The 24,103-nt window shown below is 42.6% G+C and overlaps 1 protein-coding gene and 1 pseudogene across 1 annotated transcript; one reads left to right on the forward strand and one right to left on the reverse strand.

The window, feature by feature from the left end:
* Positions 1–1,104: 1,104 nt before the first annotated feature.
* Positions 1,105–5,024, forward strand: LOC131235273 (pentatricopeptide repeat-containing protein At5g04780, mitochondrial-like). The gene has a single exon (XM_058232408.1). It carries the CDS (start codon positions 1,377–1,379, stop codon positions 4,260–4,262), a length of 2,886 nt encoding a protein of 961 aa, XP_058088391.1. The 5' UTR covers positions 1,105–1,376; the 3' UTR covers positions 4,263–5,024.
* Positions 5,025–5,682: 658 nt separating this feature from the next.
* LOC131234958 (uncharacterized) lies at positions 5,683–23,043 on the reverse strand (annotated as a pseudogene).
* Between the last annotated feature and the right edge of the window lie 1,060 nt (positions 23,044–24,103).

Genomic DNA, 24,103 nt, shown 5'->3' on the forward strand with positions numbered 1-24,103 from the left:
CATGATTATTTGGCCAACTCATCTTGATCACGAGCCAAAATAAAAGCATATCCATTCCTCAATTAGGCCACACCACGGGAAGCAGTAGGGATAATGATGCCTTGAAAACTTCCCACGGCCTTGGATGAAGGAAAAATTACAAATATCAGCTTGACCCAAAACTTCTGCGCCCCTAGGAAGTTTCGGCCGTAGGCGATCGATCCCCACTGTTTCCTGTGGGCTGGTCCATTTGATCGATGGATATGCTTCAATTTTGAGCTAGTCCTTAAAATAAGCTGGCAAAATGACTGGACGGCGTGGATAAAACATATACATCAACATGTGTCTCACAAAATCCTCACATCACAGCGCTAGGTGGTGCTGGATTCACTACGGCGTCCCTTTGTATAGGAAGTGAGGAAAACGGACGGACCAGATTGCCTGGCCTTTGATATTTGATACATAGGCTACCCGTGATAGGTATCACCGGTTGGACGGCACTGATTGATGCATCATCCTCTCTTTGTACAATGATTCTCAGTTCTGACAGCTACGGCCCCTCTTTTCAAGGAATCCAAACCATTGGTATGATCTTCCTTACTGTAGATGGCCCATGTACAAATATAAAAGCGGCCCATCATAGCACACAGTGCTCTGGCAGTGTATCATACAGTGCTCAGGCCAGTGTATCTGAATTACAGGTGCTATTCATGTAGTGGGCTGGCTCAAAGGATTCCGTACACGTGAGGACATGATTTACAGATCCAAACCGTTTATTTGAAGGTCCTCACTGTGGATGGGAGACACAGAAAAGATCTTGCTGATTGGACTGTTTCAACCCTTCGACCACTGAACTGATTTCCTTTTAATAGGAACCATAGCTTAAAAGTCATTTTCTGGGCCACCAATTGAAAGATTAGGATCTTCCAATCTTATAGATTTTTGAGGCAGTTCCATCACCTATGTATCCCACCAGACCAACGGCTTGGATCACCAGATAATGGCCCCACATGTACGGAATCATGCACCCAATGGTTCCCCATGTAAATATCTTCATATGGTGAGGAACATCTGAACCCTATGTTATTGGAGCAGGCCCAACCAGCGGTCGGTCCCACTAGTTGGACGTTGGGTGCGGGAGAAGAAAAGGGTCTGTACATCCAACTACTGAGGGCATGGAGAGATGGTGGGCCCCACTTTTCCAGCCAGTGGGAGCCAGGGAGACCATCCGAATCAGTAGTCCAGTGGACTACCAAACAAAACCCATATCCTAGTTTCCACTGCATCTCAGCCTCTCCTTCAGCCCTCCAAAAAAATCATAATAATAATAATAATATAATCCAGTCAGCTGAATCCTAAACTGAATTTCCAACGGTCGGAACAAACCTACGCCGCCCATGCTAACGTGCACCACACTGCCCTTTACGCCTCCAACCTCCCTTCAACCAACCCTCCACCATCTCCTCCAAAAGACCTGCATTACCCCTCAAGACATCAGAACCATCAAAGCAATCCATGCACGTGAGCTCCATGCACGTGAGAAACCAACCCTCCTCTCCCTCCACCTCTACACAAGGGCCGGCCTCATGCGTGAGGCCCGCTTGCTGTTCGACAGAATGCCTGACCCAACTCTCGTCTCCTGGACAATACTCATGTCGGGCTACGCCCGCCACGGCCCTGCTACCGAGACAATCGCCATCTTCCAAAACATGCTGCAAGACCCGACGGCTGCATCATGTAGGCCAGACCCTTTTGTTTTCGCCGTCGTCATGCGTGCTTGCACGGTTATTGGAGACCTCAATGCGGGCCGCGAGCTTCATTGCCAGATCATAAAAACCCAAGCGGCGATTGATTTGTTCGTCGAGAATGCGCTACTGACCATGTACGCAAGCTGTGGCTCAATCCGAGATTCTGTCGCCGTTTTCAACAGAATCCAACGGCCTGATTTGGTTACTTGGAGCTCAATGGTAAGTGGGTATGTGCAGAACGGGCATGACGAAGAAGGGCTGAGGCTCTTCTGCCAGATGGGCGAGGCCGGAATTCAGCCGGATGTGTTTGCTCTCTCAATGGCTATTGGGGCATCTGCTCATCTCAGCTACAGAGACTTTGGGACACAGGTCCACTGCTGTATAATCAAGACAGGTTTCAATTCTCACCTGTTTTTGGATAACAGTCTGATGGAATTTTATGCAAGATGTGGGGATTCTGATGCATCGAGACAAGTTTTCGATGCAATGCCGGAGCGGAATTTGGTATCTTGGAACACAATCATCACGGGCCATGTTCATAACGTCCATTACCATGAAGCTTTGATGATTTTCCGGGCGCTGACGGATGATGATTTTGATTGTGATGAGTTCACGATAACAAGCGTTCTTCAGGCGGTTACTGGTTTAGGCTCCCTTGATCATGGCAGAGAGATTCATGGGTATGTGATCAGAGCAGGCCTTGAATCAAATGTCTATGTGATCAGCTCTCTCCTGGACATGTACATCGAATGCTGCAGCGAGAGTGAGATTTTGGGTCGATACAGCAATGTTCCCATCAAGCTCTTCGACCACGCGCAGCAATTCGATGAGTTCATAGTGGCGGGCCTTTTGAGATCGTGTGCGGTGAGATTGGATCTAGAGATGGGGAAGATGCTCCACTCCTGTGTCATGAAACTCAATTTGAAGCAGGACCATTACATTATCAGCTCGCTGATCAACATGTATGCGAAATGCGGGGCCACAGAAGCAGCCCAATGGGTGTTTTCGGGGATCAAAGATCTGGGCACAGTTCCATGGTCTGCAATCATCACCGGACACTGGCAGAATGGATTGTTCGAACAAGTGCTGTGGCTTTTCAGGCAGATGCAGTTCGACTGCGTCAAAGCGAATGAATTTACATACACTTCTGTTCTTCTAGCTTGCATTGCTTTGGGTGATATCAGAGGGGGAAAAGAGCTGCACTGTAATATACTCAGAAATGGTTACGGTACAACCGCTTCCGTCATGAACTCCCTCCTTAAGCTGTATGCAGAAATTGGGTGTATGCAACAAGCGCTGAAACTCTCCTCTTCAATTCCAGAGACCGAAATCTCATGGGATATATTGATTCAAGCTTGCGCAAGGATTGGAGACAGTGGAATGGTGCTTAAGCTCTTCCAAAGAATCCATCAGTCAGGATGGGCACTTGATCACATCTCTGCCAGTTATATCCTCTGTTCGTGTGCAAATCCGGTGCTTCTGAATGCGGGAGTCCAGGCACAAGCGTATCTGACCAAGACGGGGATTCTGACCGATCCCAACATGAGCAATTCTCTCATCAAGATGTACTCAGGCAGTGGTGAGATCAGGCACTCCGCTAAGGCTTTCAAGAAGATGCCTGAGAAGAACTCGGCTTCTTGGACGTCAATGGTGTCTGCAAATGTGGCACATGGGCAGCCATCCCAAGCTCTTGATCTGTTCATCCAGATGCAACGGAAGAGCAAAATGCCGGATTCCAACACATTTGTTTCTGTCCTCAAGGCCTGCGCTCAAACAGGCCTGGTAGGTAAGGCTTTCCGCATCTTCAATCTGATGGATGGTAATTACGGTATTGAACCGTCAGCTGAGCACTACTCATGCATGGTCGATGTTCTGGGCCGCGCCAGGCTGTTTGAAGATGCAGAAGCATTCATTGAAGGCGTCATCCCATTCAATCCAGATTATCGAATTTGGAAGACCCTTCTCTCTTCATGTAGGATACATGGGAATGTGAAGATGGCGAAATATGCGGCAGAGAAGCTTCTTAAACTGGAACCAAATAACCATGCCGCTGGTCTAATTCTTGAGCAGGTCCTTCTGACCATTGGGAAGTGGGATGATGTATCAAAGCTCAAAAACAGGATAAAATTCAAAATACCAAGTTCGAGCTGGATCGAGATTCGGAATTTCATATACGAGTTCACTTCAAACGAGACTCCGTCAGAAGAGGTTTTGGCCAAAGTGGATGAAATTGAGAGGAGGATGGAGGAGTCGGGATACAAGGCTGATAAGAACCATTGGCTGCACAATGCAGAAGAGGAATACAGACAGACGAGATTCCACCCCCACACCGAGATCACAGCTCTGGCTTTTGGGCTTGTTCAGTTGCCCGAGGGGATGCCGATTCGGATTCTCAAGAGCATGCGGATGTGCGGCGACTGCCACTCTGCTTGCAAATTCATTTCGACATTTGTGGGGCGAGATGTCGTCATCAAGGATTCTTTCAGGTTTCATCACTTTAGAGGTGGGAAATGCAGCTGCAATGATACATGGTAGGATGGGAAATTACATAGATGAATGTATTTAATAGCTGTAAATCTAGAGCTGTGCACTGCTCAAATTACTAGCTGCTCTGTTCAGGTGATTAGTTTTTCATTTTGGGAGTGTTTGGTCACACGACTCACACCAAATATCATCAAAGTTTGCAATATTTTGCACCAGATTGGAATGATTAATCATGAAATAACATTGATATTCATTGGTTGTTTCTCATTATGAATTGTTTTTGCAGTTGTGGAGCTTCCACAAGGTTCAATTGATGTTCATTCTATCATAAAAGAGGAATTATATGATCCCCAAGCGAAGGATATGTGTAGTATCATCAGGTCCTTAGTTTGTGAAGGTTCCTGTGGTCCAGTGATCACGGCCATTGATATGATGGGCCCACAGTGGATGGATCATGCTCCAAAATGTCCTCGACTGGACAATCTAACTCTCTAATTGTGAGTCTGTAAATAGAAGATTGAGAAAATAAAATGCAGCAATAGTCCACATTCAACTGCAAAAAGGTCAAAGATTGCATGGCTGATGTGCCTCAACCAAGAGCTTTTTATGTGGAGTTGCCAGTCAATGCTAGGCCCATGGATTCACTTGTACAAACAGAAAACCTGAGGATGCTATGCAAATCCTCCTGTCAAGGATCATACATTGTATTTTAAAAAAATCAATAACATGTAAGGGAGTGTTTGTTTCAAGAAAAAACCATTGAAAAGAATATGAATTCCCTGATGTGATGGTTTACTTTGTTTGAGAAACCAATATATATATATATATATATATATCTATATTTTTTTTTTAAAATAGAGGGGAATCAATTTCCTCTTATTAGCTTTTACTTAAAAAAGAAAACAAGTAAAACTAATCCTTCCCTAAAAAAATAAAATAAATAAATACTATTAAATGCATATATCCATGATTACAAGAGACGGCTTTGGTTATTTGACCATTGATCTTTTAACATTTTCCATATAAAGCAATATTTTGAACCAAACAATAGAATTGCTGTTGAATTTCAAAGTTCTCCCAAGTTTTCCATTTCCTGAGTATTCCATTAGGGGTTATCCATTTCCATATTTCAGATTCTCTCTAAAGGGTGTGTTTGGTACTTTGGTTGCACCCAATTTCATGAAATTTTGTCCCCAGTGATACTGATTTATCATGAAATATCATGGAATTTCATGATATTTTGTGCAATTGAACTGTCCAAGTGTTCTTACGCAACTATGGAGCTTCCACAAGGTTCATTTTATATCACAAAAGAGGAATTATATGATCATGAGTGAAGGATGCGTAGCATCATCAGGTCCTTAGTTTGTCTGTTTACAAACACGCCCTAATGGGAAATGAATAGAAGCTTAAAAAAAAAAAACAACAATAAATAACTAAAAACCTGTATCATTTGCCCATTTAAGAAATGTACAGCTCTCAATGATTTGGATGATAGTTTCAGACGATATTACACTTAAACAATTTCAGCAATTTCCAGGAGATCCATAAAATTTCTCCCTGCTACAAACTTTCACAAATAAATAAATAACTTCGAAACATTTGTACTCGATCAGGCCCCAAAAATAACTGTATTTACATTAATGCGGATTGGGACTCATCTGCTGGTGCATTACTTAATATGGTATGTACTAATGCCTGTATTCATCACCACAATCACCGATCACTTTAAGCAGATCTTTCCCTTTCCTTGATATTTCTTGGATGCTGCTTGCATCATCATCGTCCAAAACAAGTGAAAACACAGCATTCGTATCTTGGATATGCTCGGAGAGACCGAGTCTGACACCTACCATTGATCCCGCCACAGCTTGCTGCAAGCTCCCATACAACCAAAGAAAGAAGCATGGCAAATGGGTCATTGCAAGGAGGAAATATACAATGATAAACTGGACATGTGCATGCCACCTTCTGATGATCCAAACCATTCATATGGTTGGCCCATCAGGGGTAGGAGATTCTACAAAATCTCCCCAATTAGATGAACCTGCCTGTCTGATTAGGCCCTCATCAATGAGGGCAATGGCTGTAATTGTCCTTATTTCAAGCCACCAATCAGATGGCTGTGATCATGGGCTTAGCCCGTCTCATGATAGGCCCCTTTAGATGAAGGGCTTAGGTTACCAATAGGTGTGATCCATCAAACAAAAGGTCACACATTCTCTATCAAACATTTTCTGGTAACTCCATCACAAGAGCTAATTCAAATTTATAATTGGGAAGGAATCAATGATATGATATTTGGATGAGTGGTCAAGATGAAATTACCTGATCTAGTATGTATTTCACAGCAACAGTAGGGATAGAGACACCATGCTTAGAAGCTATTCTCTTCAGTGTTTGAAGCAAAGCTTGGAAGAGACTCCATCCTCCCCACGCATCAACCATCTGAAACATTTAGGCCATGTTTGGAAACCATGGATTCCATGCCAAACAGCGAAAGGGAAAGGGTTTTCCTTTGATGTGATGGTTCATGTTGTTTCGATAGAAAAGAAATGGGTGGATTCCACCAAGAAATCATTGCACTTCTCCATAATTTGGATTCTTGGCACAAGAAAGTAGGTGAGCATTGTGAGAGGAGTATGAGATTTCCACTTGCTACCTAAATAAGAACTTGAAATTGGAATTCATGTTTCAATACTTCTCATGGAAATAATCATTGGATACGTATTGTTTTTTCCTTTCTTTTGCCTTCAATTCTACATATCCAAACATGCCCTTAGGTAAAAATCTCATAACATTACAGAGAAAATCTCTGTTTCGCTATACATAACCGAGGTCTGCAAAGCCCACGAGCGCCTCCAACCCAGCTACATTTGCCCACCTAGCAAGTGTTTGAAACATATGAACCATGCTTCAGGTGGACCCCGCCATCAAATGACCTGGCCCAAAAAATCAGGCCAGTTAACTCATCAGGTGGGCCCCACACACATGAATGAACACAATGGACGGTTTAAAAAGAATGTCAATGGTCCACATTCAACAGAGATGTGTGGTATGCCAGAGAAACAGACCAACCTGATTTTTAGGCCAAGTTATCTACATATGGGTCCCACCTGATGCATGCCTCCCATTTCACATGTACCAGGCAGACGACAAAACTGTGGAACTCATATAAAAAGAACGCATACCATTTTATACTTCTGAAGAGAGGGAGTGTTTAGAGGGGGACCAGCAAAAGGAATGGATAAGTTGGTGCCTAGAAACTTTTCAGATAGCAGACCGCCCATCACAGTTCCATACCTGCATTTCAAAATCTATCAGAACCTGAATAGTACATAAATTCATGAACACATGCATGGATAAATCAGGGCTTAAAAATTGTGACTCAACTCCGACTCAATGTGGTCCAGTGTCTGAGTCAACTTGAAACTTGTTTGAGTACTCAATTGATTTTACCAAGTTCAAAAACATTGTAATCTGATCATTTTGAAAACTCAATTGAGATCATGCATGCATACGTACATACGTATGGATACATGCATACAAATGTACAAATGTGTAATCTCAATATGGATACATACGTACGTACATACATGCATACATACATACATACGTAGAGGACTGATCACCTACAGCTGGTGTGAGTGTCACATGCAACCTTGCTCGAAGTCAAGATGAAACATGTGCAGTGCAGGACATAGAACACACATAAGGTGCAAACATGGCCAGAAGTCCTAACAATAATATATAGGTATGTGCAACCAGCTGTAGATGATCAATCCTCACACACACGAGAGAGAGAGAGAGAGAGAGAGAGAGAGAGAGAGAGAGAGAGAGAGAGAGACGTTATGAGTTTAACTCCTGTAAGTTGACAAAGTTCTGCCATTCTCCGCTGAGGACGCATATCTACAATAGAATGCTGCACCTAACAAAGCACAATCCTAGTTTGGTAAGTGCATGAACACCTCATATCTAAAGCGACATGAGCATAGGTGTGTTTGTATACACTGGCTCATTGAATTGCAATATCACAAAAAAGAGGAAGTAATCATATTATAGTTTCTTAGCACAAATTGGAATTACATTACTTCCAAATTCGACTTGAAAGGAACAAGACTGCAAGTTGAGTTTGAGTAAAACTGAATATTCACAATTCAATACATCCAAACATAGCCTAAATCTTAGAGAAACTGAAAGTGTTTCCATTACCTGATTGCTAACAATTGGAATCCCATTTTCTAGGATTATCTGTAGCCTTTTGGTATCGAAGTTTGTCAAAGCCATAGTCTTGATTTTACCTGCTTACCTTTCACCGAAATAATCCAATCCAATCAACAGCTGACAAACAAGGACAAGATGAAGAAGAAGAAGAAGAAGAAGCCCATGATGGAATGCATAGGTGATTAAACTAACCCTCTTCTTTTAGATCCGTAAGGTGCTTTAATGCATCAAGGTACCCAGGATTTGAGTAATCCCACCTATTTAAAGTACGAAGTGCAAATAAATAACAGGAAAGTTATATTGAAGTAAAATGCAAGTGGAAATGGATGTTCTGCATCTGTACAAGTATTGAAATTCAAGAACTGAGAGCTATTGTGTTTTATTTATTTATATACTTATTTTAAAAAGCAGAAAGGATTGTGACTATGTGTTTCCAATGTGAAATTCCAAGTGTACTATTTGCATCTTAGGGCATGTTTGGATATGTGGAATCCAAGGCAAAAGTAAGGAAAAAATAATAATCATCCAATGATTATTTCCATGAGAACTATTGAAACATGGATTCCAATTTTGAGTTCTTGTTTGAGTAGCAAGTAGAAATCTCATATTCCTCTCACAATACTCACTTAGTTTCTTGTGCCTAGAATTCAAATTATGGAAAGTGTAATTAGTGCTTGGTGGAATCTACCCTTTTCTTTGCTACCCAAACAACACAAATTGTCACATTCCGTTGTTTGGTATAGAATCCATAGTTTGCAAACATGGCCCAAGGGGATGTCTAGATACAAGGAATACATAGGAAAATGAGGGAATGGAAAAGGTTTTCCATTTACGTGATTTTTTTTTTTTTGGATAACAATGAGAATTCCACAAAGCAATCATTACAGTTTTCCTGGTTAAGATTCTCTTGCACAATAAACTAGGCGATTGCTACTAGAGGAAAATGAGATTCCAACTCGCTATCCAAATACAACCCCTAAAAATGGAATTCATGGAAATTATGTTTCATTGGTTCTCTTGGAAATCATCATTAGATAATTGTGTGACCATTGTCTCATAAATATGAGATTTTTACCTGCCATCCAAACAAGAACTCTAATGCGAAAAATAGTGCTCATGGAAATTATGATTAGCTTTTTTCCTTTTTCTTTTTAGTTCTTCCCTTTCCATTTCCAGTGCAATCCAAAAATGCCCTTAGATGTTATCAAACTTGGGAGAAATCAATGGAAAGGTTAACAGAAAACGGTAGAGAGGCTGGCAAAGGGAAGAAGACAGAAGAATGGATTCAGATCGGGCGCAAGAAAAGCAGGCAGCGAGACAGAGGAAAGGGGGCCAATAAATATGATACCTTCCCAACCCTCTTCGTCAGGGGCTATCCTGAGGGTTGGCTCCCCATCAATCTCTCTAGGGTATTTGGGAGAGCAGGGGCGGTGATGGACGTGATTATGCCTAGAGATAGAGGCAATGGACAGTACGGAGACTTTGCCCTCATTAGGATGAGCTTGAAGGACAAACTGTCTAGAGCTATCTTGATGATGCATGGAGAGAGCTTTGGGGGAAAGAAACTGCTCGTTCAAAGAGCGAGATTTGGGCCTAATAAGAACCCTAGAAAGAGTGCGGCTTCATCAACATCAGGACAACAGACTCTTCCGAATTCAACTACTTCAAAACACACAAACCTCCCTACGACCTCCTCATACCGGAACGCGCTGGTGAATCCGCCGGAAACCAATCGACATCCCGACCAATTGGAAGGAGCAAGCACACAAAAGATGACGGATGCCCTGAAGGAAGGTAAACTGACCCCATACTCTATACGAATTGGCAAGGAAGATCTGTACAGAGCGAAAGAGGCTTTGTAGGATACGGTGGTGATCATGGCCTGCAACCACGCATCCATCCCACAGATTAGGGCGTGAATTGATGAATGCACAAGGATCAGTCCTGCCATGTACATCATTCAACCAATCAGCTACAATGAACTATGGGTGATAGGCGGACCGGGCGTCAACCTCGAACCTCTAATCATGGCAAGTGCGATACACAGAAGTACGGCACTTTCATCGGCGTAAAAAGCTGGAACGAGGTCTCCGCATTTGGCATCGAGGACATTTGGATCCTCATATGGGGAATTCCTCTAGAGCTTTGGAATGATGAATTCTTCACCTCCGTCGCAGCGTCCCTGGGGTCCTTCATCGAACTTGATTCGAAGAATGAAGCTAGGGGTGGAGATGGCGGTGATCAGAATTAGGGTCAGAAGAAGAAAAGGGTTGCCTCTCCCAAAACACATCACAGTTTGACGGACGACAGGGAGATCGAACTCCCGATCCAAATGGAAACTCCGAACTCCCCTCTCCCACGATGGGGAGACTTATAGCGCTGTAGAGAACCTCCACAGTCGTCGACAATGCATAGTGAGGAATGTAGGGAGCATGAAGATGCAGGCGGTCGATACACCTGCAGAGCACCAAACCTTTTCGTCAGCGAGGTAGCTGGCGTCCATCATAGCAGTGTCAGTGTGTTGGGTCTGAGAGAGCCACGTGGTGGCCCCTTAGCAGATCTCTGTCCTCGATATAGTGACCTCATCAGTGCGTTGGGCTCGAGAGAACCACCCAGTTCAAGAGACGTGTATCTCTGTCCTCGAAATGGTGACCCCGTCCATCTGTTGAAGGAGAGGGCGATACGTTGCGCTCTCTGAAGCACCTGCCTCGGTTCTCACAGAACGCCAGCGTCACCCAACTCAAGAGACACGTGTCAACCCCGATAATGCGATGCGTGGCAGTTCGGCTCTGAGCGTCTCGCCGTTACACAGGTCCGAAGCTAGTTATTACTCGGGTCCGGATTTCGACCCGAGGGGGGTAACAGGTTTGGGCATCGAATCACGCGAGACGTCAGGTTCGGACGCCGAACCTCAACAGATGGCAGGCTCGGAAAATGCCTTAATCAATTTGAACCTTACACCCGTCCTAAATCTAAATATCAACTGTAGAGATGCAGAGTCATCTTGTCGCCTTGATACCTATGCCCCAAATCTCTTACTGCCATCAAGAGATACGATACAGAAAACGAGTTCGAGCCTATCGTTGAACAACAGACAGATGAAACTCTTACATCAAGACCGCATGACCCTCCATCTTCAGGGTGTTCCTTTCAACGACCCAGCAGAAGACCAGCCATTCGAGGAGTTGTCGTCACAGTTTGATTCCTCAAGATCCACAGAGACCGCCCAACCCGATCACCTTATCCCATGTGTGTTTAGATTTGAACTTTCTATCTCTTTTCCAAGATGCATCAGGTGAAGAAGTCATCATTGTGGAACCTCTCCAATCCAGAGTTGGGAGCTCTGTTGTGTCCGGAACTCTCGACAGCAAGCTGCTCATGAAGATCAGAGAGCAACCTTAGTAGACACTATTCACAAGAAAAAATGGATTAGAGATGCTATGGGGCACATGGGGAGATCCCTCAGGATGTTGTTTGGTGACTGCCCGGAAGACTTCCTTGCCCTATTTCAGTGCGTAGAAGCTCGCGGCAGACCGCTTGGTCCCATGAGATCCCCTCCAAAATGGGCTCCAAGGTCGGGCAGCAACAGGGAACTTCAACGGCTAGCAATGAGTTCAGGAGGGAACGTCAGCATTATTGCCGAAGAAGGAAGAAAGGTTTCTCGGGGCAGTTCTATTCCTACATGAAGATCGTCTCTTGGAACGTGCGGGGCATTGGGTCTAAGCAAAAGAAAAGACTTATCAAGAATTCTTGTGGTAGATGCAACCCCTAGATCATTTGTCTTCAGGAAACCAAAGTGCAAAACTTTGATGACTGCCTACTAAAGATGTTGTGGAAGGCACCTGATGCTCGATGGGTGGCGCAAAATGCGGTGGGCAGCTCAGGGGGCATTCTCCTAGCTTGGAGATCCACACAATGAACATGTCAAAAGAGTTGGGTCGGGACTTTCTCAGTTGCAACAATTCTCAAATACAATTCTACGGCCTCCTCTTTCCTCATCTGTTCGGTCTACGGTCCCACCAACAAGGCAGAAAGGAAAGACTTCTGGAACGAGCTTACTGCTGTCAAACTAAGCTTCGATGGTCCAGTTTGCTTTGCGGGGGACTTCAACACCACCAGATTCGCTGAAGAGAAGTTGAATGGGCACAAAGTTAAGTCCGAAATGAGAGCCTTCTCCGATTGGATTGACGACAATGTTCTGGTAGATCTTCATCTGATCGGGTCCAGATATACCTGGACTAACAGGAGGCTCTCCCCGATCCTTTTTTAATTGGATAGATTCGTTCCATCCCTCGAATGGCTAGAAATTTTCCCTTCCTCTTCTCAATCCATCCTCCCCAGGACTACCTCTGACCACTGGCCCCTGCTCCTATCTACTGAGGAGGTAGACTGGGGGCCTAAGCCTTTTAGATTTGACATCTCTTAGCTACATATTGCAGGCTTTAGGAAGATGGTGTCTGACTGGTGGAGGGAGTTTCAGACTTATGGATTTGCAGGCAACAGATTGTGCTACAAGCTCAGACTCTTGAAAGGGAAGCTCAAGCAGTGGAATCAGATGGAACGTTGTAACAGAGAAGCGGAGATGGACTCGATCTTAGCTGATCTCCAAACAATTGGCGTGCGTGCCGAAGACAGTCCGATGACGAAAGAGATCCTATCCAAGAGAATCCAGCTCATCCAATCCCTCTCAGCTAAAGTTCTAGAAAGCGAAATCTCGTGGAGACAAAAAGCTCGATCTAAATGGATCAAGGAAGGGAACAAGAACACGAAGTACTTCCACAGCATAGCCAGCATGCACGTCAGGGCCAACAGAATTAGCAGCATTGAAGTCAACAACATTCGGATTGATGACAGGGATTCCATCACTCGCAAAGCTATATCCTACTTCGAAGGGCTTCTTCACAGTGACGGTTGGATTAGACCCTGTCTAGACAACCTGCCTTTTCAACATATCAGCGAAGCCGATGTTGCCTATCTGGAAGCCCCTTTCTCATTGGAAGAAGTCAAGAAGGCTGTGAGTGCTTTAGGCGGGGACAAAGCCCCTGGCCCTGATGGCTACCCAATTCAGTTCTTCAAATTCTTCTGGGAACTTATTCAGGAAGATGTCATGGCATTCATCAATGAATTTCACGTCAGAGAGAGGTTATCAAACAATATTAGGGTGACTTTCATTGCTCTAATCCCCAAATTCTCAAGAGCGTCAGCGTTCAACGAATTCAGACCAATCAGCCTTACCGGAAGCCCATATAAAATTCTGGCCAAGGTCCTTGCCTCCCGGCTGCAGAAAGTCATAGGATCGATTATCGGACCCAACCAATGTGCTTTCATCCCGAGCAGACAAATAGTCAACTGCGCTCTCATCGCAAATGAATGTCTTGATTCCAGCCATCAATCCAAGCAGAAAAACATATTCTGTAATCTGGACATTGAGAAGGCTTACGATCACGTCGAATGGGACTTCCTATTATACATGTTGAAGCGTATGAGTTTCGGAGAAACTTGGAGGAATTGGATAGGCGAATGCATCGGATCGACGCACTTCTCCATCCTCCTAAATGGGTATCTAAAAGGCTTCTTCAAAAGCTCTCGAGGCCTTAGGCAAGGCGATCCTCTATCCCCATTTCTATTCCTTATTGTTGGCGAGGCCGTATCCAGGATGCTCCACAAAGGCCAAGCTGAAGGCATTCTCAGGGGCATTCAGGTGAAAGGGATGTCAGATCCGATTTCGCAGTACACGGACGACATTCTTATATTTTCAGAAGCGAGTACAGACATGGTGAATAATTTGCGAACTTCTATCTGATGCTTTGAAGCGGTTGCTGGCCTTAAGGTGAATATGCTCAAGTCCAAAATATATGGGGTAAATATGGACGGTCAAGAAGTCAGTGATCTAGCAGGTCTAATGGGTTGCTCCACGGCATCTCTTTCGACTACATACGTTGGCCTCCCCCTGTCTGTTGGCCTACCCATGAAGCACCACTGGGACAAGGTCATTCACTGATTTCAGAACCATCTTGCAGCGTGGAAACGTCGGTATCTTTCTATAGGAGGGCGGCTTACTCTTATTAAGGCAGCCTTATCCAATCTGCCCACATTCTTCATGTCCTTGTTCCGGTGCCTGGTTGCAGTGTTAAACTCTATTGATGGACTCAGGTGCAACTTCCTCTGGTGCGGCAAGAAGGAAAAGAAGAGTTTCCATCTTATGGAATGGAAGTAGGTCTGCAAGCAAATTAAAGAAGGTGGAGCTGGTATAAAGGATTTAAAAGATGATGAACTGTGCCCTCATGGGGAAATGGATTTGGAGGCTTGACACAAAAAGAGAGTCTGTGGAACAAAATAATCAAATGTAAGTACGGCAGCTCGGATGGTGGATGGTGGACAAAAGATTCTTCCTCGTATAGGGCCTCCGCCATTTGGAAGGGTATCCTTCGAATGAAAAATGAGGTCCTTCAAGGGATAGGCTTCGAGGTAGGCAATGGAGATAGTATCTACTTCTGGACAGATACTTGGCTGGGAGACATCCCTTTGAAAGAAAGGTTCCCCAACATGTTTTGGTTGGCCGTGAAGAAAGCTCCATCACTGAGTGTTACTCAATTGTAGCTGACAAAATTGTTTAGAATATACAATACCGGAGCAATTTGGAGGATTGGGAAATAGAGGAGTTTGTGAAGTTACTTGACTTCATTCAGAAGGCAATTGGTAATCCCGAATCAGACAAACTCAGCTGGAAACCAGACAGTTCCTCCAGGTTCTCAGTCGGAACACTATACAAGCGCCTCTTCTATAAACCCGGCAACACTGCCACGCATGGACCCCACTTCATATGGAAGTATCCTGTCCCACCGAAGCTGCAGGTTTTTGGTTGGCTGGCAGGAAAATTCTCACAGTTGACAAACTTAGAAAAAAAGGGATGACTCTAACTTATGCTTGCATCTGGTGTTTGAAAGCTGAAAATACAGTCTAGCACCTGTTCATCCTCTGCCCATTTGTCACGACTATATGGGCAGACCTCCTCTCCTGTGTTAAGGTCAGCTGGTGCTTCCCAAGAGATGTGGATCTCCTGCTGAAAGACTGGCACGACATCAGAATAGGCAAGCTGAAAACCAGGCTGTGGCGAATGGTGATCCTTGCCACATGGTCGTCCGTGTGGACAGAAAGGAACAGCCGATGCTTTAGAAACGAATCAAAGTCTCCAGATATAGTTGCTTCCAAAGCCAAATGTCTAATCATTGAATGGGCCTCCCATATAGATGTACTTAAAGATGCAGATTTTCTTTTCTTAGGGGCCTAGTTAGCTTCTGCTTTCTCAGCAGATTCTGAACGAGGTTCAAAACAAAGTCATCTCTCCTAGCCTTTTGATTTTGTAACCGTGATAATTGTGTTTCGGCATTTTGAACAAAAGGTTTAAAACATTAGTTGATCTCTAATAGTGCAAATCAAAGACACAAAATTTTCTAGTTTTGAGGCCAGATATACAAGTTTGGGCTCAGTTGAATCAGTGAGGTAGGGCATCATGTCGCTCAAAGCCGCCAGCAATCTTCAGGAAGTGGCACTGCATAGTGCCTCTGAGCCTAGTTCTACTGTCAACATGGTCATATTCAAACCAAAAATTACAAGGACTGACAATAGCATTCGCCACACACATCTCATTTATCAAGCCGGCTCCATTGTGAACATGCCCTGTCCCATCAAGTGGGTCCCCTCATCAGGTAATCTTATGTATAGTAAAAGTGGAGGAGCAAAATACTCTGACTGATGTTCACATTCAACTAATGCATGGCCTACGAATGGCTAACCTGATTTTTGGACCAGGGCATTCACACGGAGCATGCTTGATGAGTGTCATGGATATCGAACATGCTTGCCATCAAGAAGTTTCTCAATTCTCCTCGCGTGAATAACATTAGCAGCATTCCCACAGTTATTTCATTGTGTTGGAAACTCCTTTTAGGAAATATGCATACAACAAGATGGTAATCATTCATGCATTTGGACCCATGTCAATAATTCAAGTATCATAGACATAATGACCATATCTATGTATCCATATATCAGATGCACCCCAACAGATAGTCACCATCCACCTCCAGAACACATACCAACAAGTCAGGGTTGACGGCATCTAAGCTTTGGGAGAGGTAGGCCCCACCATGAAGATCACTCGCTGCCTAATTCAAGCTGTCTCACTCATTGGGCAGGCCACCTTATATTAAAACAGTGGACAGTTACAAATCAGGCCTGCTGATGTGATCCGCCTGATGAGTGGAACTGACCCGATCTTTCTTGAAGTGATGTTCATCGTGGGTCTCGCCATTTGCACACGTCAGATATCCTACACATGACAGGTTGGCATGCCTTGGTGTGGATGGGAGAACCAGGGTGTATGTCATCATTCACTCAGCTGCATATCACACTTTTGCGCCCATAGTGAAATAATGACAGTAGACAGTTCGCTTGTACAAATCCAATAACTGAGCAAGATATTGAGGTACGGAAAGAATACCAATGAAACTGAAGCATGTCCAAAGAAGCAACATCCATTTTCTTCCGTGAAAGGTCTATGTTCTCCCGAACGTAGCTGCCTGTCATTTTACCTGGGCGTGGAACCCACTTTGTAAGACTGCATGACAGAATTCATAGAGTAAGCAGTATATTAATGCAAGTCAGTATCAGAAAAATATAAGTATCTAATAACAAGTATGATATAAAACAAGTAGGTCCTAGTAACATTGCCATTAATAGGAAGAATGATGAAGAACGGAATAGAATCTAAGGCTGTCTTTGTAAATCCCCTCAAAAACATTTTGCAGAAATGCATCACATATCCACATCTGGAAAAGCAAGGAAAACAGATTACAAATCAGGCAAGCTATCGGTTTACTGTCCAACAGGCCCAAAATAACAATTCCTCTCATTTTCATCTAGAAGCTGAAATGAGGATCATTTTTCTTTCTTTCTATTTTTTTGGAAAATGAAAAATAAACAATCCCTCCCAACCACTAATTGAAGACACCCAAATGCAACCTACATGACTGCCACAAGAACTACCTTGAGCTAAGATATTCTATAAAGCTTGATTTACGGTTTTAAGATGATATAGATAAGCTGAAAGCTTTTTTACATTGATACCCAATGCTCTAAAAATATAATCAGATCATACATTTGGCTGCATATGGAAGTACACCCAAATTGACATCAGCCTGAATTTTTGATGGACTGACTCCATTTGAACTCAACTTAGTCTTTGGGGTGGAGCAGAAAACACAAGTGAGCGGGTTATCAATTTTCTGCTTTCCAATCCCAAAATGACAAGCATGCTAATTGAAACTAGTTGGAACGCAGGCATACCAAATTGTGGGAAATTTTTCATGATTCCCAATGTACTTCAAAATACGCTCAGGGGTCGTTTGGCACCACTGATTTGGAGGGATTTGAGGGTATTCCAAATCCATCGGTTGTTTGGCAAGGTGGATTAGAGGGTATTCCAAATCTAGGGGATTTCAAATCCTCACCTTTGGTGAGTTTTGTAATCCCTCCCTTTTGCTTCGATTTCCAATCCTCTCCTCTTTTTCTTTTTCTTTTTTACTCATTTTTAAAGGTAGGAGAGTAACATGTGTAACATGTGTCAATAGGCTATTAATTTGTTGTGCACATGGCCCACTGATGATATCCCAAAACAATCAGATTATCAACTGCGTCACTAAAATTACTTCAATAGAATGATCTGAGCAGTCCAAATGTTGTCCATGTAAATCAACGGTTAAAAATCGTTGGTTAGTCACTCAGTTGTGATCCTATGCTTGTGGCCCATTTGAGGCTTGTAATTTCATCATTTTAGGTCAAAGTATATATTTCAATGGGCTTATTACAATCATTCCGTCAAACATCACATTTGTACACTAATTAGGGATATTAAAGTTGATTTAGTAATTAAATTCAAACTCCGGTAAAAATACTACATAATTTAAGTGCATAACTACTTTTGGATTGCAGGGGATTCCAAATCCAGAGTGCCAAACACAACTAGAGAATTTTAAATCTAGGGGATTTCTAATCCATGTATTCCGAATCCATAGTGGAGAGTGCCAAACACAACTGGAGAATTTTAAATCCAGGGGATTTCTAATCCAAGTATTCCGAATCCACAGTGCCAAACGAGTGAGAGATTTGAGTCCTAATTCAGAATGAAAAACTACAAGATCCTTACTCTTCTTTTTTATTATAAAATAAATAAATAAATAAAAATCGATGAAAAACTTAAAATTGCTTGTGTTCATCTACAAGGAATTCAAGATGTTTATACGGGACTTGTAATGATTATGCAATGAATATTTCCATCTTTATTGTTGCAAGTAGGACTCCAAACTTAAGAGTTCCTGTTTCGATAGTAAGCGGAAATCCAAATTCTAGGAGACAACGTCACCTTGTTTCTTGAGCTAGAGAATTCTGATTGTGGAAAAGGCTAATGATTGCATTGTGGGATTCATCCATCCAAACAGCCACTGTTGTCTTATCAAGAGAATCCAGTTTCTTTTACTTTGAATTCCACATATCCAAATAAACAAGAAAAGAAAAAACAAGAAGAAAAAAAATAAAATGAATCAACTATACAAATTCCTTCTTGAAATTTTGGTCACTTGTAACATTCATCTATATTACTAATAAATCTATAGAACACCCAAACCAATCTCATAGGAAAAAAAGAATATCTTCAAGTACATTACCTATTATCATTCCATGATTTCCATCTCCCTCCAAACCACAAGACAAAAATTGACTCTTAACTAACAATCATGAACCCTTTATATATACAATTTTATGAAATAAGATTCATGTTGAATTGTGGATAGTTTTGATTAATCAAATCATAGGATTTTCATTTCTGACAAATAATGCACCATCCTTTATAATTTAGGATGCGTTCGGTTGCACCAAACATCATGAAATTTCATGCTATTTTCACCAAATTATACTACTTTAATGAAATATCATGATATTTGGTGCAACCAAACACACTCTTAGGTTATCAAACAATACACCTTTTACTAATTTATGATATAGAATGGATGGACGAATTTATCGGTCAAAGCTGGTGTAAATAGTGACATCCTTTTGAATAGTAAATCATATGATTTTAATAACAAATGATCAGAACAATGGGATCAACTCCAAAACAAGGGCCAAACCAAACTACAACACAAACATGGACAACTGTTGAGTTCATACTCACCCTTTGACCTCATCAAGCAACTCTGGTGACCGCTCTCGACGAACTCTGTTGATGAAAATGCCATACAGATCCTCAGATGGTCCATCTATAAAACCAAACATATCCCAATCTTTTTTACTTTCTCATCTTTCTTAGATTTATAAACCACTCTAATATACATTGTAAATGAGATTAGTCCTTGTAACAGTGGGTCTTCATCAAAAGTCAGCATCAAGCTTACGCTTTCTACTTGTTATAGATGAATTAACTACTAGCATTCAGGATGATGACTTTTGTGGATTTTTTTTTGTTTTGTAAAGGACATGATGCTAGTCGACGAGACTAGATAGGAAGAAAATGCTAAACTCGAGGTCTGGACAAAGGCTCTAGAATCTAGAGGTTTCAAAATTAGCAAAACCAAGATAGACGTATTGGAATGCAATTTTAGTAGCAATGGTTATAGAAGCAAGGTAACTCATTGATTGTAATCAACCCATGTAATAGACTATTAAATAGCACTTGATTGTAATCAACCTATGTAATAGCTTATTACATTGCACATGTGGGAGTTTTATGCTCTCATTGCCGGTCCCCAACCCGAATAAAGGAGGGTTGCATCAGGCTGGCAGCCGGTGTCGAACTTATGCCAAAACTTTCAACATGAATCTGAACAATATGACATTCCATACTCATGTTAGGGCATTTTATGGCCCTTGACAGAGTGGAATGGCAGAAAAGGATTCATGTAGCTGACCCCAATTAGTTGGGAATGGGATAAGGTTTAGATGATGATGAATTATAGACGCATGGTTTTAATTAAAATTGATGGTTGAGAGATTCATCAAAGTGACTTCATTTTTGTCACCTTTGTTCTACGGTTTTAAAGGATGGATGATCAATGAGGATGTTTACAATAGAATTAGAGAGTAGATGAATCAATGATGAGCTTTTGGAATGGTTATACACTTTGGGGCGGAGAGATGATTACTTAGGAGGCAACATGAATGGAGGATGAGGGGTGTAGATGGATGTTTTGAAAGAGTAGGAAGGATTTAATTGAGAATGAAGAGTTTTTGAAGTGGCCCAAAAGTAGTCACAATAGGAGATAAAAAAACACAGAGCTAATTATGATGGTTCGGCCATATGCTAAGAAAACCAAAGATGGCACAAGTGAGGTTTGATAAAGGTTGAATGGCCTAAAAGGAGGATGAGGGGAAGACCTACAAGGATTGAGATGGTGAGAGAGGGCCCGCCCCCAACATGGCCCAAAGTGAGATGGACTTTGGGCTTAGGGTTGGGCCAAACATGGCCCATATGCAACCTCCACTGCTTCCTAACAACTTAAATCTTAGATTCATGTTGGTAGAAGAGAAAATTTTGAAACTCTAGCTAGGGCTTTCAATGGATGCCTGAACCCGACCCAATTTTAACAAGCCAGGACCCATTTATTGGACCCATTAAGAAATTGGGTCCGGTTGGGTCTTTCCCTTTGGACCTAGTTAACAATTGGGTCTAGTTGGGTCCAGGTTAGGTACAATTAGTTTAAATAGTAATACCATATATTTAATATATATTGATTATTCTAGCAAAAGAAATGAGGTTTCTAAGCCACACACATGTAAGAGAGCCCATTACACACCATACATGTGTCAAAGCAGCACATGCTCGTGCAATCTTATCCATCCAATGGATGAGCCCAACCATTTAAATGCTCTCATTTGTCCCAAACCCAAATTTACTCCTAGATCAAAAGACCCAATGGGTACCCAAACTGCCTAGTCCTAGTTAGCCAAGGCATGGGTAATGTAGGACCTGAACCGGCCGTCGGGAGCCCTAACTCTAGCCGAGTATGACTATCCATACTTAGTCACTCATGCCACATCACATGGCATGAATATACCCCGATCCGAATTGTTCGAGTAGGGTTCAATGTAGATGGGTTGGTTAAAATTACTCAACCGTCCAAATGCAACCACAAGTTATCATTTTAATAAGTGGTTAGGATTGTCCAAACAATCAGATTTGTTGGTTGTGATCCACCCACATTTGGGGGCCCACAATTTGGATGGTTTAGTTATATGATTGAGAAAGATGTGTGCAGCATTGGCATGCATGTGTATGGAAGGCCATACTCTACCAGTGTATTAAAACCGTTTTCAGTGACTCAACTCGGAAGGGGCCAGACTCCCATGTTAGTTTTGCACATTTCAAAAGATGGTGGAGACTCAACCATACAACATGGTATCGTTGTACCGCAATCCAGACCGTCCAAATTGCTGACCCAACTGTAGATATAGCATAATCTAAAAACAACACTGATAAGATAATTTTAACTATTTGATTTTCCATTCCAATTTGGACTACTCACTATTCTACTTCTAGCCATCCATTTGATAGACATTAATTGGATGGTTAGGATTGCTTGATCAGTGTGATTTGAGAGATATGCATCATCACCGTTACTTAAACTGTCCAAAAACTAACATAAGAGCCTAAACTACTCGGAACTCATGGAGAGCTTTTTATTTCACTGACTCGTTTGAATTCCGAGTCGACTCGGCCGAGTGGGAAGAGACTTACAGATATCGGCCATGTCGAAGGTGGAGAATCCAGCATCTGCGTATCGAAGCATGGCATCGACGGCAACGTCTCGATCGATCCTACCCCAACCGCCGCTCGTCTGCCACATCCCGTTCAGGACTCGGCAGATATCGAGCGAGTCGTTTCCGTTCCTGACCGTGACTCGCCTCTTCTCGCCCGTTTTCTCGACGGCCTTCTCGCATCGGAAAGGTTTCGGGCGGCGATTCCAGGTCACGAATCGGGTTTCGGTCCGGGTCGGTTTGAAGGTGAGACAGTGTACGGATGCTGCCATTTCTTTTGGGAAGGGAAGGAGAAGGGATAGATAGGGTGTGTAGGATAACGGACTCGGACGCGTCTTACTGTGAACTGGGCGGAACCTACGAGGTGGGCGTATCCTAACCGCTACATGTATGCATTTTATATCCACGCCGTCCATCCGTTTTTCCATAGCTTCTTTTACGGAAGCGGATTGGCTGGTGTACGACACACCACCGAACTAGCTGGTGTGTTTACGACACCAACTTCTGTGGGTCCCACCATGAGTTATATGTTATATCCAAACCGTCCGTCCATTTGGCGAGCTCTTTGTAAGTCTTGAACCGAAAAATAAAATGGATTCAAATATCAAGTGAACCACACTTCAAAAATCAGCGGAAGATTGAACATCTACCATTAAGAATTTTGGGGGTCACATAAGTTTTGAATCAAAATGATATTTATTTTTCCTCTTTATCCGGGTCTTTGTGACCTTATAAATGGATTGGATGGAAAATAAATGTTATGGTGGGCCCTACAAATGTTTTAACAGTGACAATCATTCTACCCACTGCTATTTGTGGTGTGCCACTAGAGCATTGGATATGATTTTTTTTTAATCGTGCTCTAAAACGATCTCTACAAATTGATGAACGGTGTGGATATAATAAATACATCATTTTCGGGCCATATAACTTTGATCTCCTTTGAAGTGGAGTTCAGTCTTGGCAGGCCACGTACACACCAGCCAGATTGGTAGTGTGCAGTACACCAGCCAATCCGCTTCTTTTACGTCATGGTAAAAAGAAAATATATAAATCTGAGGTGGACCACACCACAGGAAAGAGTGGTCATTAACCATTTAAAACTTTTTTTTATGCCCCTTCGGTAGTAACCCCTCCATTACACTGGTTGGTGCTGGAAAAGTTCCTTGGGCAGCACTATGATGCATATGTCTTATCCACGCCATTACCAGCTCATTTTAGAGAATGATTCAAAAAATGAGACAGATCTAAATCTCAGTTGGACCTCACCATAGGAAACGGTGGTGATTGAACGCCCATCATTAAAAGCCTCCTAATACCCACTATAATGTTTATTTTCCATCCAATATGTTGATTAGGTCACACGGACCTGGATAAAGGGAAAATACAAATTTCAGTTTGATCCAAACCTTTTGTGGCCCGATAAGTTTTAAATGGTGGGCGTTCGAAGAGATGGAACATACATCGACAGTTATATAGTCCTCCAGCCGACGGCTGGCTTAATAAATAATTCCCACTTCCAAAGGGTCGCATTGGACCATCTAATCCTAAGTATAATAATATTTTAGGATCAACAGACCAAGTTAGCCCATTCATCATTGCCCCAGCCCAGCCTAACATAGGAACTACCTTAGATTTCAAGCTTATCAAGCATGAAACTCAATATGAAGATGTGATGCTAAAAAAAAATGAGCTGATACAATCATTAGGTGGGCCGCACCGCAAAAAAAAAAATATGACAATCACTCAAAAACGATTAATCATGTGGGCCCTATGATAGCCAGGTTGGCCAGGTAGAGGAAGTACTGTGTAAACTCTATGGGGCCCACCTTCCTTAGATGTAAGTGTCTTATCCATGC

This window comes from Magnolia sinica, chromosome 19, assembly GCF_029962835.1.
Source record: "Magnolia sinica isolate HGM2019 chromosome 19, MsV1, whole genome shotgun sequence".
NCBI lineage: Eukaryota > Viridiplantae > Streptophyta > Magnoliopsida > Magnoliales > Magnoliaceae > Magnolia > Magnolia sinica.